General features: G+C 30.6%; 2 protein-coding genes across 2 annotated transcripts; both read right to left on the reverse strand.

Annotated features, from left to right (window-relative positions):
• Positions 1 to 298: 298 nt before the first annotated feature.
• On the reverse strand, positions 299 to 2,857 carry LOC120070782 (serine/threonine-protein kinase RIPK-like). The gene is made up of 4 exons (XM_039022667.1): positions 2,313 to 2,857; positions 2,088 to 2,223; positions 1,502 to 1,762; positions 299 to 1,368 (listed from the first exon to the last, which is right to left on the reverse strand). The coding sequence occupies exons 1-4, from the start codon at positions 2,694 to 2,696 to the stop codon at positions 869 to 871; spliced, it is 1,281 nt and encodes a 426-aa protein (XP_038878595.1). The 5' UTR covers positions 2,697 to 2,857; the 3' UTR covers positions 299 to 868.
• Positions 2,858 to 14,762: 11,905 nt separating this feature from the next.
• LOC120072129 (uncharacterized mitochondrial protein AtMg00810-like) lies at positions 14,763 to 15,179 on the reverse strand. The gene has a single exon (XM_039024542.1). It carries the CDS (start codon positions 15,177 to 15,179, stop codon positions 14,763 to 14,765), a length of 417 nt encoding a protein of 138 aa, XP_038880470.1.
• Positions 15,180 to 18,794: the final 3,615 nt, after the last annotated feature.

The following is an 18,794-nucleotide window of genomic DNA, read 5'->3' on the forward strand; positions in this document are numbered from 1 at the left end:
GACTAAATTATTACATACTAAAGTTTATAGACTAAATTGTTACAAAATTGAAAGTACATGAACTAATCGTTACAAACCAAAGTTTAGGAACTAAAATGTTACTTGAAATACTATCTAGAATACAAATTAAACGGCTAAATTGAGATAAAATCTCCTGTTGGACCAAAAGAATATACCTTCCATTTTTAAAATAGATGACTTTATGAGGCTAAAATAGTCATTTCATAAAGTTAAAAACGTGTTTTAAAATTTGTTTACTTATTCGTAATTCCAAAGTGGAGGGTTAATAATAACATTATTTGGCCAAAAGTTGTAGCTGTATTCTACAATGTTGAAATTATTGTTGCTTTGGTAAACAAATCTTTGGTGAGTTGTCTCATTTGAATTGGTCCTTTTCGTTTTTTTTTTCTCTCTCAATAATCTTGACCATTAATAACTATTAGATATAAAGTTAAATTCCGTGGTTAATAGGACGATCCTAAATTTATAACTTTGTAGTTTAGTAGGTTTGTGCCTATTTTAAAACATGTCGAATAAGTCAATGATTTATTAGATACAAATTTAAAATTTCGAGAACATATATATTGTAAAAAAAAAAAAAAAAAAGTTAAAAGAAATGTAAAAATTCAAATATATGTGTAATTTAATCCTATATATAAAATTGCATTTGATTTGAATTACCCAAAGACAGATCAAATCGTTTTGTATTGGATTGAAAAAATAAAAACAAAATCACCAAAAGAAAATAAAAAGGAATTAAAACAATTGAAATTACCCACAGCTTCTCTTTTGCAACTTGCAAGTATGTCCAATGAATCTCTATCTACATATTTGGTCATTTACAGGAAGTGTTCCAAATCCAACGGCCCTACTGTCTCCGGCCACCACCTCTGGGGTGCAACGGGGAGCTCGTCGGCCGTCGGTTACCATTGCTCATCCCATTTTCTGACAACGAATTCGGTGATCTAGGGTGTCGAAGGTCGTGGTTTTGTCTATGGTGACCATTCGATGCCGGAGTCTTCTCCGGCATCTCGAAAACAAAGGTTCCGATGGGCATGTCTTGGTAGTCCTTGAGTGGCTCCAAGATTTTCACCACTTCGCTCATCGTTGGTCGTTGCTTTGGGCGGTGGCTTAGGCATTGGTACGCCAATGCCGCTGCCTTTCTCGCTCCAGACTCCGAGTATTGCCCTTCCAGTCTCGTGTCCATGATCCGGGAAAGCTTCCGGTTGTCATTCAACATCGGCCGTGCAAATTCAACCAAATTCTGCTCTCGATGTGGTCGGCTCCTCTCGAGTGACCGTCGTCCAGTCAACAATTCCAAAAGTACTACTCCAAAACTATACACATCACTCATGGCCGTCAAATGACCTAACAAAAGAAATAACGTAAAATTTTGTTAAATCACCATCAAACGAAAAAAAGCTTTGACACTCCCAATGACCCAACTATATACCAATTTTTTCAAAATCGAATGTGAAAATTAACTAAGAATTCAACTTACCGGTCATAACGTATTCAGGAGCCGCATAACCTTCGGTACCCATAACCCTGGTGGAGACATGGGTGTCATCTCCATCAGGGCCATCTTTAGCCAACCCAAAATCTGAAAGCTTTGCATTGTAATCTGAATCCAACAAGATATTGGAAGCTTTGAAATCTCTATAAATTACTGGTTTTTCAGCTCCATGAAGGAAGGCCAATCCCTTGGCAGCTCCTAAAGCAATTTTCATTCTTGTTGACCATGATAATGACACTGAAAATCCTGTTCCCAACGAAAAAAATATATATATATCAATAACCCATTCATAATTTTTTTAAAAAAAAAAATGCACAAACAATTCTTAAATAAACTTGAATGGTAAAAATTCATCCATTTAACTTATGCAAATATCAAAATTAGGCTCTCAAACTTATATAATGGTAGAAGTTAAAATTTGAGAATGGTTTATTTTTAACATTTGTTTAAGTTCGAGATCTCAAATTTTACAACGGAAAGTTTGAGGATGCAATTGCAACTACGACTTATTTCGAAGATAATTTTTAAGATAAATGAAGGCATTGATTTAAAATAATTAACAACTACTTACTTCTAAAGAGGTGGTTCTCTAAACTTCCTCTTGGCATGTACTCATAAACCAACACCCTATGTTCATCTTCACAGCAATATCCAATCAATTTCACCAAATGAGGATCTCGTAATTGTCCCAAAAATATCACCTCCGTCTGAAAAAACAAAATAAGATTCAAGAATTATATATATATAACATGATATCAGAGCTAAAGTTATTTATTTATTTTTTTATAAGACTTACCAACCACTCGCGGTGGCCCTGAGTGCCGTCCAAGTCCAAGAGCTTGACGGCGACAGGCTGAGCCTTGAGGCCGGGGCGGAGCTTGTCGTCGATGAATCCTTTATACACGGGTCCGAACCCGCCTTCTCCGATGAAGTTTCCGGTGGAGAAACTCTGTGTCATGACCTTAATCTCTCCTAAAGTGAACATATGAATGTTAGAGCCGGCTAGAGATATGGAAAGATCCTCCGAGAGAAGAGAATTTGGATTGCTTAAATCAAGCTGCGAAATTCTTGTGAAAGAACTCTGTTTCGCCGCCACTTTCTTCGTCGCCTTTGGCGGCAACTCGCCGCCGCAGATGGGTGGCAGAAATGACCTCCATGTAATCTTTTTCTTCATCGTCATTAATTACAATAATCTTATGAACTGAAAAGTGGGTTTTGGATTTTGAGTATTGAAGTTTACGAACAAACCAAAGAATTTTTTTTTGAAGAAAAAAAATCAAATGGTTTGGTGGAAAGAAGATGAAATTAGATGAGAGAATTTGAAGAAAATTGGGAAATGGGTTTTTGGTATTTAAAGAAAAAAGAGAGAGAAGAGGGAGTATTTAAACAGAAAAAGAGAGAGAAACAGGGATGCAACTTCTTCAATGGCCCTCAAAAAAAAAAAAAAAAAAAATTTTGTTTTTTTGTTTTTTTTTGTTTTAGAATGATTCCACAATACCGAGTAGGAAATTATTTTAAATCCAAAAATAATTAGATAAAAAAATTTTTGGGTGCTTTCATGGATGCACTTATCTTGGTGCATCTTAAATATGATCCAATAAAATATTGTCAGGTGATAGTTTTATTTTTTTAAAATTTAATTTTTTTCTAATTTCTTTTTTTGTGTGATAAAGAAATGGAGATTATATGAGTTAGGTGCAGTTTAGATTACATTTAATCATTGCTCTTTATCCAATCAATATTTATAATACGATAAAACTTTTATTATGTTTTTTAATAAATAGAAAAATACTTATGCATCTCACTTTGTACTCATTTTTGTACCACTTATTCAAGTTAGAGGTGTTCAAATAACTTGACAACGTGAATAACTTAAACTACTCAACAAAAAATATAAGGGTTGAGTTGGATTGGGTTGAGTTGTGTTAAACTTTTTCTATTTTTGTTGGATTGGGTTGGGTTGGGTCGCGAGTTGGCTAAAAAAATTTTCTGTTGATCCAACCCAACCTGAATTATATATATAATAATAATAAAAAAATATTTCTTTTTAATTAAAGTTTGATTACTTTGTATTGATTAATTTGTAAATTTTTAATATTTTCTTTTATAATTGTTATGATATTTGTCTTTGTTTAAAATTTGTAATAAATATCATAGATATTTTGTATATAACATTTGAATTTTATGATATTTTAATTATTAGTCAGGTGTTATATAGATAAATTCACATATTTTTAATTGAAAGGAAAAAAAAATGATAACTCGACAACCCAATCCGGGTTGAGTTGGAGACTTTATTTGGATACCTTGGATTGTCAACCCAATCAACTCGAATTTTTTAAGTTGGTCCAAAAAACACTCTCAACCCAATCTAACCCAATCCATGTACACCCCCAAATCTAGGTATTCGATCTCAAGTTGCAATATGACAAGTTTTTATCTTTCAAAAAAGATATTTCTTAAAAAAGTTTCCTTTGTTATTGAAGAGGATGCATGAGTAAGGGTACAGCTTGGGCTACACGTAAGTATTGTTCAAAAAAAACATTTTTGGACTTTTTTTTACTATGTAATAAAGAAAGATATATGAAAATGGGTGCAATAAAGTATACACATCTGACTGAATTGTTCAATAATAACTTGTCACATGAAAAACTTTTCTTACTTTTTAAAAAAAATATTTTTGAATTTTTGTGCATCTGCACTTTGTTTTAATTCAATAATATACGAAGTGGGAGATTCAAACCTTAGACTTTGAATTATGTATATATTATTAAAATGAAATGGAGAAAAAAGGTTATTGCTTTAAAAGATTTAAAAAGAAAACAATATGGTATAGTGTTGGATGAAATTGGAGGGAATGGTCACAAGTCTATAAAAGTTGGTTTTTTCAAAGCCAAATTGACGTCGCTACCCCCCTTTGACTTTCTTGCATTTTCTCATATCATCACACACAATATACATATATTTTTTTAATTTTATTTAGTTTTTCTTTTTGGAAGGACAATGGAAAGGAGGAAAAGGAAATAAATTATTGGTTGATTTTGTGATCTGGTTTGAAAATCTATAATGAGAGATGATAAAAAGAACTTTCCTCTATATTTTCATTTTTTTCCAAGTTTTTCTAAATATAGTTTATTATTTATTTTTAGACAATTATTAAAGTTGGTTATTTTAGACCATAATTGTTTTACAATGCTATTAAAAAATGTTGTGGTATTTATTTGTACTTGCACACTATTAATTTTCTTTAGAGTCAGAACATTTGAATCATCGATCTCAAAAGAAAAAGTATATATCAATTATCAAGTCAGGTTTACTTTAGCTACACATTCATATAGAAATAATAAGAGAAATTTCTAAAAATAGAAAAATTTTAATCATCTTTGATAGAGATTGATAGAGTTTGATAGAAGTCTATCATGTCTATCAAGGATGAAAATTGATAGAAATTTATCATTAATAAAATTTTATTAGTGTCTTTTTTACTATTTTTATAAAAAATTTCTCAAATAATGATGTATTTTGGTGGATTTTTTTTTTTCAAAATGAATTTTCGTTTTGGAAATATTTACCAACTAAACTATTGTTTTTTCATCATCAAATTTTTGACAAATAAGAGAGAGGAATGCAAAAAGGAAGAGAGAAACTGATCTTTTTGGGTAGTCAGTTGAAAGAATCTCCATGCTGACAGATGTATGTGCTAAGTTTTTCTCCATTATCTTCTATGTAAAACAAAATAAATAATAAATTTTTTTAGAAAAAAATATTTTTAATAATCCTAGTTAAACTTTACTTTATTGAATTAATTGTGAAAGTAATTTTCTCTCTATGATCTTAAGTTTTGTATTCATTAGTAAATTCATAAAAAGGGAAAAGAAAAAGAGTACATGTCTTAATTAGGTAAATAAATTTCATGTTGCCACTTTGTCGTAAATATTATTAATGAGCTTGTATTTCAATTATTTGTTATATAACTAATTTGAGTACGACTAAGCAACAATTAAGATATTAGCAACTTTTTCATGTCGAAAAATTTAGTTCTTCGTCTACATTGTAAAAAAACTCAATAGATTAGTCAATTTTGAAAGGTGATTGTTAAATTATACAAATGACTATATCATCTACCACTCCCCCTTACTCGTGTGCTTGCAAAAGTTTATACATAGGATTTTTGAAATCATCTTCTTTGATACCATGTTAAATAACTAATTATCCAAAAACATTTTCTTTGGAAGAGAAATTTATAAACTACACTAGAGTCTCAAACACACAGCTCCTAATAAATAGCACAGGAGAATGAATCGGAAGTCCAAAAGAATCCCTACCAACTTCTTCAAAGAAGGAAGAAAAGAGATTTACAAACTCCACCGGGTAGCCAGTGACAAGGAGACAATCTCCTCCACCAAATAGCTTCAGTTCTGACAAATCACAACCCACACCATTAATAGCATAAACATGTTCCGAAGTTGCTTTGTACGTCGATTGTCCCAACAACCTGAGCTCATAGGTAAATGTAAAGTTAATATTATATCATATTCATATGGTGTAAAATAAAATTTAATTAAAAAAATTAGGTTAAATCCCAAAAGGGAGAAAAAACCCCAAGATTGGAAACAAGATGCAGCCATTTTTTCCTTAGTGATTTGGTCAGAAAAAATAACTCCGTCAAAATGAAACCAAAAGTTGGTGAGATTGCAATATTTTTGTTCTCTCTTCTAGAAGCTCCATATCTCCAACCCCCTAAATTAAATAAATTATCCTCTATCTCAATTCTATGATTATTATAATACACCCTCGATCATAACCGTCCATGACGCATACCTTTTTTTTAAAAAGCGGATTTTTAGGAAGATCAAGATCCTTGCTTCTATCTAAAGTTGACCTTTTTGATCTGAAGTGGGTCCCACCTTTGTAGTTGTTGAGAATCATTCGAAAACATCTTCCAATTGGTCGACTTTACTGTTTTTTCTTGTCTTTAATTATACATCATTAATCCTTTTTTTTAGTTAATAATATTATTATTATTTTATATTAATTGAATTTTGATATACGTCACTCTTTATCTCACTCTTATATAAACTTTCAAAATATAACTAACTCTATCTTAATCAAAAGAAACATACCTACACAAAAACCAACTATTACCAAATCTAAATATTAAACAATAACCAACTATTACCAAATCTAAATACCAAAAGAGATAGAAATGAAGATGATTTTGATAATTTCTCAATTATCATGAATGGAAATATATTGATATTAAAATTTTGAAAATGATTGTATCATCGGTAAATGTTTTTATTTGATCTTTAAACTTTATAATTTTTATTTGATCGTAACCATCAAGGATTAGTTTAGTGGTTAAATAGGAGACATGACTTTGATAAGAAGTTAAGAGTTAAGGAGTTTAATCCATGATAGTCACCTATCTAAGATTTAACATCTTACGAGTTTCTTTGACACCCAATTATTGTATATTAGGATTAGTCGGATTTTCCTGTGAAATTAGTCAAAATGTGTGTAAACTAGTCTGAACACTCACAAATAGAAAAAAAAAAAATTAGTTGACTTAAAAGATGCTGATGTGACAATTAACATGTAAAGATCGGGATATAGATAATGTGAGTAAATAGGTTACAAGATGAGCTTTCTTCCCTTCTTTTTCAGCGAGTATCATTGATCATCAATCACTTCTACTCGTTGTTGGATTTTCATTCAATGTGACCTTCTTCCTAAGTTCTTTAAAAGTAATTAAAGTTGATGTAGACCAATATATAAGCAATTTTTAGACATGTTCTTTTAAGGAAAAAAAAGACAATTGTAAACCCATGTACTATATAATTTATTGAGATTGATAAAGTATAAAACAAAGTGAAAAAGTTATCACAAAATTCACAGTCATAATAAAAAGCATTGGACGAATAAGGTCAATAAGTAACCTTATCAAAAAAAGGAAAAAAAACAAACTAATTATTGTATTAATTTTCTTTTTGGTCCCTAGTTTATTCGAACTTTATCCTTTTTGGCCCAAACTTGAAGAGGAAGTTTCGATTGAGCCCCAACTCAAAAGCGACAAAAAGTTTCGGTGTGAAATAAAAAGATAAAAAAATAGAAGAAAAAAAAAATCGGCTCGTTCTCCTTTGTGATTGATAACATAACATTTCAGTTTTCACATGGAACAAAAGTCGAGTTCGAGGGTAGTCTCGTCAAATCCTATGGAGGGAGTAGGTGCGTGGGGACCACGCGTCGTACGATAGCCCAGCCGTGAATAAAGTCAATGGGGGGTTTTTTCTTATTTACTATTACGACCTTGTCAATTAAGCCCGGTGCTGACTGTTGTATATTTTTTTCTTTATTTCCATTTTATTATTTTTTAGAAAAATTAAATTAAATTTATTTGATAATTCGGCAAAATCATCGAGTTTCTTTCTGTTTACGATAACAATAAAGAATATATCGATAGATAGATATATCTAATTGTACTTTAATATCATAATTGTCCCTATCAAAATTAGTTCGATAGAATATTAAAATGATAAGTATTATTTAAATGAGTTTAGTTCAATAATAGTTAATATGATTTTTCTCTTTAAAAATCGAATATTCGATTTTTCATCTTTACGATTGTTCTATTAAAAAGATGTTTATCATATTGATTAAGAAAATGATAAATAATATTCAACATGAGATAATAAATAAGAAAGTGACTTTTTTTTTTTTTATTTTTTATTTTTTAGTTTCATTATGAAGATTTGTAGTAACAGATCTAGAATTTCATGTAATGGATTGTAAATGTATAACAAGTTAGAAAATTTAACCTAAAAATTTCTAAATTTGTATTTATATATACAATTTCTTACTTTAAAAAATGTCAAATAGGTTTTTGAATTTCTGTTTTCTGTATTTTATAGATTTCTAAAATATTAATTTTACATCAACTATGTCTTTTACATATTTAATTAGGTTAAAAATTAATTTTTTTTAACAAAAATATATATATATATATATGAAAAGTTACAAAATTATTATTATAGAATTATTGAACTAGATAAAAAATCATTCAATCAATTTTTGTAAAATATATATGCTAGCTAATTTTTCTTAGTTTGTTTTAAGTGTATTAAAAATTAAACATTATATATTTTTCAACATAAAAAAAAATATATATATATATAAATTTATGATGTGAATACAATATTGAAAAAGTCGAAATATAAAATTTGTGAGCCATTGGAAATTAGAAGCTAGAAATTAACATAATAAATAAATATACATAATAAAAATTAAAACAATCAAAATTAAAAAGAAAAAGAAAAGCAACTTACCTAGGATTCAAAGTTCACAACTTTGGTCTGGTGCGGCAATACCAAAGTTATTATGCATTTAACCATTGAAGCAACTTCAAAGGAAAACAAACTATATATATATATATATATATATATATATATTTAAAAACGATACAATTTTTTTTATATATTTAATTAAAATAATATATATATATATACAAAACATCATGTTTTAGGGGCATGTGCCCTAGCCCTTTAATAGATCCATCCTATGAATTACAAATACTTCATGTGAGGCAAAAAACACGTATCGGATACCGATACTTCCAGATACTTTTCAGATACGTATCTGACATGCGATTTGACGTATCTATACTTCCATATACTTCCCAGATACGTATGCGATTTGACGTATCTATTTCTATGCGTACTTTTTTTTAAGAAAAAAATACAAGTAACTCATCTAATCTTTCCCTTTTTCATTACTCGAGTCCAAAACTAAAAGAAAAATAAATAAATAACAGACCAAACCCTAGACTAGAATCATCCATTCTTCATCTTCACATTTGAGTCCCCTCAAAGTCCAACAAAATATAAACTATTTGGATATCTTCAACAATAAGTCATTCGTTTATCTTCATACTTCTCCCTCTAATATTCTTCTTCTTCTTTGTAATATGAGTCACTTTCCTATTGCATTTTATTGACTATTGTACTTCAACATCTTAGATGTTGCTTTTTTTGTATTGTATTTCAGTGTTTGTATTCTATTTTGTGTTATTGTTATTAACTTGTACGTTAAATTTATCTATATCTTAGATTTTTTTAAAAGAAAAAAATGTATCTTCAACATATCAGTATCCTCTTTTTTTAGAAATATATATATTAAAAAAATATATAACAAAATGACGCATCCTTAGATATCTTAGTTTTCGAATCGTCGCATCCTATTGTATCCGTATCGTATATCCTTCATAAGATCCATCCCTGAGAATTTGAACTTCTGATCTAAAGAAAATTAATACATATATTAAGAATTATACTTATTTTAGCAAATTATTATAGAAATGTATACGAACGTAAATATAAATGAAATTATAATGGATTTTCTATGACACATTTATATCAAATCAAAACTTGTTACATCTTTGAGTAATTATTAATTAGCTTTTTGAGATAATGTTTAATGTAAATAAATATATAAGTTGAATTACTATTATACTATAAAGAGTTTGGGGATGGATAAGCTTAAGAAAAATGGCATTGTTCCATTAATGGGTTTTGGCTTATCTTATTTTGCCATGATTGCATATAGTTTTAGTTCTATTATTCTTTATTGATGGGTGGAGGGAAACCTCCAACTGCATTTTGTATTCATTCTTTCCATTTTAGTGACATAAATTATTTGATTATATACCAAACTCTAAAAGTCTAATTGCAAAACTGACTATATTGTCTCTTTCTTCTTTCTTTCTTCTTTGAGAGAGAGAGAGAGAGAAAAAAAAAAAGAGAGATAATTTAATAGCTTTATTGCCCATTAATCTACATGTGATAAGCATTTTATCAAATCCTACCATAAAAAATAGTTTAAATTATATGTTTTGTCCTGCCACTTTCATATTTGTATTTAATAAAAGAAGTAAATACTCATATCAATAGATATGCGAATGTATTAACAACTATGAAATTTGTAGTTTAAATTCTCTTTGACCTCTGTTGTACTAAAAGAGGAAAAAAAAATTCCAAATTTTTAGTTTTATGTTTAACAGGTTCCCTCATATTTTTTAAAATATTAAGTAGGTCATTTGAACTTTTCATTGTGTGTCTAATAGGTCTATCATTAGAATATTCAACATTTTCTAAAATTAATTTATCTATTAGACATAAAATTAAATTGGGTGTTTAATAAGACATTAAAGGCCCGATGTTGTATCAAATAGTTCATGAATTCTTAAAAGAAAAATCAAATAGGTCTAAAGACTTATTAGACATAAAAGTGACAATTCATAGATTTATTAGATACAAAATGAAAAGTCGAAAAACTTATTACATGCCTTCTATAGTCTAGAGCATTTTTAGATACTTTGAATATTCAAGTTTAAAATGTATAAATTTATGAAGTAAAAATTAAATGAAATATAAGAATGAGAGTATTAATCTCATTTGTTGAGATCATAATGATTTTGTTTTGAGTTTTTTTTTTTTTGTTTATCTTTTAAAAATTAGTTTTCATTTTTTTTTTTTTGGGAAATATGACTTTATTTTTTGAAACAAATATTTGTAAACTTAATTTTTGATATAAAAATAAAAAACTAAATAGTTATTATCTAGGGTTGTTAGAAACTTTTAAAAATATATAAAGATTAAATATCCGTAACTTCGAAAATTAAAAAAAAAATTAAAATTTTTTTAAATAAATGAACTAATTATATGCATAATTTTTAAAAGTTGAATGACAAAACTTTCCATGTAACTTCTTTAGCTTTTTAGTTTACACATTAGTTAGACGATTATACATGTTGATTTTCATACTTGAACACATTTTTAGTCTTTCAACTATTAATTAAGCTATCATCTAATTTTAATAAGCAAACATAAACTAATTATTAGGTATAAGATATGCTTATTCACACACTATCCTAATGTAAACAAAACAACCATATGGGTTATAAAAATAGCTCTTTTTTTAATAACTTTATATAAATACAAATATAATTCAATTGGTCTAAAATTTCTAACTAGAATTAGAATCATCCAAAAAAGAATCACAAATTAATATGATTTAGGCCCCGTTTGGTAATCATTTTGTTTTTTATTTTTTAAAAATTAAATCTATTTCATCTACATTTCTTACAATGATTTTCATATTTCTCAAGTACAATTGTTGAACTCTTAGCAAAATTTAAAAAATAAAAACTATTTTTTTTTTTAGTTTTCAAAATTTGGCTTAGTTTTTTAAACCATTAGTGAAAAGTAGATAACAAAAGAAGAAATTTGGAAGTGGAAGTAGTGTTTATAAGCTTAATTTTTAAAAACAAAAACAAAAAACAAAATGGTTACCAAACAGACTATTAGTAATTATAAATATGATTGTTTTGAAATATAAGAAAATGAGTCAATTTATTTACAAATATAACAAAATGTTACTATCTATCATGATCAACAGTGATACACATTGATAGACGACTGACAGTGATAGATGTCTACCCATGTCTATCACTGTTGATCATCATAGATAGTGACATTTTACTATGCTAAAAAATATTTTCAACAGTTTTGTCAAATAAAATAAGTATTCTTAAGCATAAAAATATAATTAATATAAATAAACATGTATTTGATGGGGAGAGGTCAATTATAATGTGATGAAAAAAAAAACTAAGAAATATCGCAACTACTTCATCCTCTTCATGGATTTTCACCAAACGAAGGAAGAGTTTCAAATATTTGAAAATTAAACACGTTAGTTTTGACCCAAAATTAATAATAATATTATCATAGAAAACCTTATTCTAGAATTTGAATATTTTTTTGGAAGAAAATTTATTCAATATTTGAATAATTTATATATTAATTTTTGTAAGGCTAAGACCTGGCCTAACCCCAAATATTAATTACGATACCTATGACATCTTCATGTTTTCATCATATTTACCAACTTTTTTTTTAATTAATAATAAACAAAACCCTACTTGGGAAACAAGTTTATCCAAAAAAAAAAAAAAAAAAAGTGTAATTTTCCAACTCTTTTAAAGCTCATCTAGAATGTTTGTTTCTGTATTAATAAGGTAATTAATGTTTGATTTAATTAACCGTTTAGTCTTTAAATTTTTAAGTCGATTTTATTTTGGTTTTTGAATTTTTGTCTATTTTAGTTTTAAATTTTTTTTAAAATAGATTGTTTTAGTCCCTAACTTGTATATTATTTTCTATTCAATATTCACTCCTTCAATGATGATTTTTGTATCTATATGACTTGAAATCACGCAGTTTTAATATGTTAAAATACAAATACATATCAAAGTGGTTATTTGTTTTTAAAATTTAAGGACTAAAATAGACACATCTTAAAAATTAAGGGACTAAAACGATTATTTTAAAAGTTGAAAGACAAAAATAGAACAAATGTAAAAAGTGTTCAAAGTCCAAAATAGGAACATAAAATGTTTAGAAAATTTTTAATCAGATAGATTAGCTTAATTGAGTTCAATGATTATAATTATAATGCTTAGTAACTTTAGTCTAATGAAAGATATAAATATTTACTCTACTATTTGAATTATGATATTAAAAATACAGTCTAAATTGAGCTATACATTTCCTTATAGAATGGAAAAATTTTACTTTCTATTTATATAATGATAATTATACATTTTCAATTCTAAAATATAGGATGGTGAATTAAAGGAAATCTACAAAAGTTTTGAATTTTGAATTAACAAATCAAAAGGAGAGCATAGTTGCCCTCATGTTGCTCCATGATTTGTTACTCTGCTGGTATAGATTCTATACTAATTTTTATGATTAATATATATTTTAAAATTGAATAAACATTTTATTCTAAACTTGAGGTTATAAAACCTATACATACCCTTTAAAATTATATTTTTTAAAAAAAGAACGAATCCTTCCCTACTCATCACTATAAGAAATAATGAATACGATAACTAATAGAAAAACTATAAAAGACCTTTTATAGCATTTTTGAAAGTTCTGACAACCTATGTTATTAAAAGTCTAAGATTTTTTATAGCATTTTTGTAGAGATATTGGATGCTATAATAGAGGATGAAGATATAAAGAGTATGATGCTTTGGAATTATTGGAATGAAATTTGAGCGTGCTTTCAAAAAAAATTTATCCAATTTCTTCTGCGTTTTTTCTTTCATCTTTTTAATAGCTAATTTTATAAAATGTTATATTCAAAGACTATAAAGTGTGTTTTCTCTTGGAGTGATTTTTTCCTTTTCTATGTTTTTCACCCTCAAAATGATATATTGTTTTTCTCGATTTCATCTTTTATCTTTTCTATCTTCATTTAACACAACACATTAAAGAAGTGGTAAACTAACATTTAATGTCAGATTTATTAATATTAAGTCATTTCATAGATCTGGATTGAAGAACATTACCCTTAGGCGGATTATGCTCTCATTTCTGATTTGAATTCCTTTTAAGATTTTGTTGCTTTTCTTTGATGTATTTGTTCAAGATGTATGTATCAAAAGTGTAGTTCTACAAAAAAATATACAGGGGTATAAATATCATATGAACATACTAAAAATAGGATCAATAAAATCTCTAACCATCCTAAATATCCTCAACCCTCTTAAAGACTCTCTAACTAAGAAGACTAAATATATGTGGAAAATATACATTTACACCCTCCCTCAAACTCAAGGTGGTAAGGTAGGAATCAACTTGAGTTTGTTAAGCATTTGGAGAAAACATCCGGGGTGCAATGCTTTGGTAAAAATGTCAGCAGGCTGCTCAGTAGTGGAAACATAATGTAAAAGCAAATTTTTACTAAGGAGATGATGATGAACAAAGTGACAGTCATTCTCAATTTTCTTGGTACGCTCATGAAAAACAACATTATGAGCAATTTGGATGACACTACGATTGTCACAATGAAGAATAGTGATAGACTGAGGGACTCCCATATCGACAAGAAGCCAACGGAGCCACAAAAGCTCTGACGTGTCATCAGCCGGGCACGATACTCAGACTCCGTACTAGAACGTGAGACAACGCTCTGCTTCTTACTTTGCCAAGAGATAAAAGAGTCACCGAGGTAGATTTTCGGTTAGTAGAATCACCAGCCCAATCGACATCAGAGTAGTTGGATAATACCAGGGAAGAATATGAAGAGAACTGAAGTCTATGTCCCAAAGTTTCATTGACATAACAAATGATACGAAGACCAACAGTAAAATGAATGGTCCGTAGGCAACCATAAATTAACTAAGTATGCGAACAACATATGCAATGTCAGGATGAGTGACGGTCAGATAAATAAGGCTGCCAACAAGTTGACGATAGAGACTGACATCCTCAAGGGGAATGCCATCAAACGGAATCAAGAGAACATTGGGATTAAGTGTTGTTGGAGCTGTAGCAGAGTCATTGATACTTGAGCGCACCAAAAGATATGAGGCATACTTCGCTTGAGACAACGAGTAACCAACAGAGCTCAATGAGACTTCGAGGCCAAGAAAATAACTAAGGGAACCTAAATCCTTCATCTCAAAGTATTCACCAAGATTGTGTTGTAGATTAGAAATAGCCTGAGGATTATCCTCAGTAATAATCATATCATCAATATACAGGAGAAGAAGAACAATACCATGAGTCGTCTGTCGCATAAAGAGTGTCATGTCATGAGGACTGGATGTATATCCAAATTGAACAATGGAGGAATTGAAAGTTGAAAACCAAGATTTGGGGCTTGCTTCAAACCATACAATGCTCGATGAAGATGACAGACCTTCTAGGATGGGGAAGAGATACTTGGGGGTGATTGCATGTATATTTCCTCAGATAAAGCGCCATTAAGGAAGACATTCTTGACATCCATATGAAAAAGAGACTACTTTTTGGCTATAGCAACTGCTAAGAGACTCCGAATGAATGTCATCCGTGTGACAGGAGCAAAGGTCTCTTCACAATCGATCCCATAATCTTGAGAATATTCTTTAACCATCAACCAAACTTTATAGCGCTCATTAGAACCGATAGAGTGAGTCTTGATCTTGTAGACCCATTTGTAACCAATGGGTTTTTTTTACCAGGAAGCAAATCAACATAGTCCCATATGTGCATCTTGTCCAAAGCCAGAAGCTCTTCACTTATAGCTTGCTACCATAGAGGGTTAGTATTGGTCTCATAAAAAGAGGTAGGTTCAACCAAAGAACCGATAGTAAAAAAACAATGAAAATCTCGAAGATGAGGAGAAGGTGCCTTTACCCTAGTGGAGTGTCGAATAGAAGAAGTAGGGTTAGGGATAGGTTCAGATTCCACAGGTAAGACAGAAGGTTGATCAGGATCAATAGAGACTGGCACAGATTGCTCAAACTCAGCATCATGGGAAGATGCAAACGAAGGAAAAAGATCAAAAGAATCAATAGGAAGACAAGAAGGGGGACTCCAGAAAAACTCATGAAAGGTCGACTAGAGAACGTAGTATGCTCCCAAAAAGTGACATGGTAAGAGATACACAATCTATTAGAGAGATGATCCCAACAACGAAAATCTTTGTGTTTGATTTCGTAGTGAAGAAAGCAACAGAGACGTGCACATGGTTCTAATTTGGTATGTTCATGTAGGTAGAGAAGAACAAAACATGCACAACAGAGACGCACACACGGTTCTCAGAAGGAGTACCATATAATCATTCAAACAGAGAAGCATTTTGAAGGACAAACGAAGGAAGGCGATTAATTGTGTAGACAGAGGTAATAATGGCTTCACCCTAAAATATTGTAGGACATGAAGCAGACAGAAGTTGAACCCAAATAGAGTTCATAATGTGACGATGTTTACGTTCTAATCACCCATTCTATTGAGATGTATGAGGATAAGAGCACTGAACAAGAGTGCCTTGTTGGGCGAGAAAAGAAAGAAGACTTGAGTCCTTATATTCCAAGATGTTATTTGTATGCAAAACCTTGATTGTACGAGAGAACTAAGTGTGAATCATATTAGCAAAATAAATATATATTTGAGACAAGGCAGAACGATGTTTAAGAAAATATACCCAGGTAAACCAAGAGTAATCATTGATGAACAAAACAAAATAGTGATATCCATTGACAATAGAGACAGGAGTAGGACCCTAAATATTAGAGTGAGCTAAGTCAAAAGGCCGATCACTTATTAAAATGGACTGGAAAAAAGATAATGCAGGTTGTTTTGTAAGTTTGCAATTCAAATAGTCAAAAGGTACAAACTTGGAGAAATTATTCAAATTTTTAGCTGAAATTAAATGACGGAGTTTGTCAGAAGAAGTAAGACCAAGATAGAGATGCCACTAAGATATAGCAGAGTCGATGACAGAAGCAGAAAGAGAACAAGTAAGGAGCTGAAGTGATGTGAGCTCAAACAATTTTCCACTTTGCGACCCACTCCAATTATCTATCTCATATGTGGATCTTGAACATGACACCTAGTATAAGAAAAAGAAACAGTTAGACCAAGATCACACAACTGTCAGACTGAGACAATGTTAAAGGTCAGGTTTGGAACATAGTAAGTATTGGAAAGCTACAACATAGAAGTGTCAATAGAGTCAACATGGGATATGATCATACAATTACCGTCAGCAACATAAATGGGAGGAAGAGATTTGACAGGAGTGGGTGTAGTCAGTAGAGAAAAATCAGAAGTCATATAATTTCAACAAGCGGAATCAAGGAGACACCGATTACCTGAAGAAACCACAACTATAGAGGAATTGAATGAAATCATCTGTTTAAGCAAGTCATGTAAGTCACTCATTTGAAAGGTAGACGAAGAAGGTTCAGACTCAATAGAGAATGTAGTAGCAACAGTAGAGGCAGAACCGGGTTTAAAATGTCTAGACTTTGAAGTATGTCTCGACGGTCTAGGTGGCCGTGTAGGACAGTTGTCCAGAATATGGCCACGTTTGTGGCAGTGTCTGCACTCGATTTTTGGGTAATCAACAAAATTATGCCCAATGAGCTTATAGTTTTTATAGAAGATAACTCTAGAAGTACCAGACATATGAGTGCTTGGGAGTACCACCTCAGATTTCTTGGAAGAAGCGATGCCGAGGCGTTTTTCCTCAAACAAGATTTTCTAAATTGCTGTATCCAGTGATGGAATGGGACCACGGTGGAACAAAGCAGCATGGATAGACTCGTATTCTGGATGAAGTCCCATAAGAATCTTAATAAGATAGAGATGATCAAGACTGATTTTAGCTTGTTCCAATTATGTCCAAATTGGTTGAAACGTGGCCAAATAGTCGTTAACAGATTGACCAATCTCCTGATTAAGATTAATAACAGTATTGTGTAGTTGATAATAATGAGCTAATCCAACGGACTGAAAACATGTAAACATGAATCCCACAAACTCTTGGCATCATCAAATGCACCAAACTATACATGAATGGTAGGTATAGACGTATTTCCGAGACAAGTGATGATCTGATGGTTTTTACTACCCTAATCCTCCAACCGTTCAATGAATTTATTCTCATCCTCAATGGATATCTTAACTAGCTTAGGAATTTTGCCAGTGACGATTTTTCATAACTTACGCCCAATTAGACAACTTTTCTTTTGATAGGCCCAAGTAAGGTAATTTGTCCCATCAAGAATAATACTAGTGAGGCGAAACACATGATCTTTTTCCATGTGGCTTGACGGCTTGGGAAGAGAAAAACCAACTTAGTAGCTTGGCTTGGCGGAATCAACATGACTCAAAGCGGCTTAAAATGGCTCAGTAGCTTAGCTTGACTGAATCGACTTAGCTTAGTAAACACAGATCGACTTGGTTTGGCTTGACATGATCGGTTTAGCGGATTTTCAAGGCTCGATTTGGAGGGACTGACTCGACTCAATTCGATTTGGATGGATCGACTTGGTTCGTCTTGGTGGGATCAACTCAACTCGACTTGGCGAGAACGACTCTACTAGATCAACGTGAAGCAACACGTCTGGATCGAGATATGAGGAACAAAAGGTTGACGATGCTCAGTCCGGATCTGGTCAAAGGAGCTTTGTCGGGAATTTTTTGCTCAATAGAAGCGTGCGACTGACAGAAGATCTCGGCAGATGGATCAATGAAGTTTGGCAAATTGACTTGGTCAATAGAAGTGCTTGACTGACACGAACGTGTTGAGCAGAGATGCCAAATTTGCGCGGTTGTGACGGAGCTAGACAAATCTAGATCTATGATACTTGGAGTTGAACAGATCAAGACAGAAGGTCGGCGAAGACACTTCGATGGAGGCACGACAGAGGCTC

The sequence above is a fragment of the Benincasa hispida genome, chromosome 2 (genome assembly GCF_009727055.1).
Source record: "Benincasa hispida cultivar B227 chromosome 2, ASM972705v1, whole genome shotgun sequence".
NCBI lineage: Eukaryota > Viridiplantae > Streptophyta > Magnoliopsida > Cucurbitales > Cucurbitaceae > Benincasa > Benincasa hispida.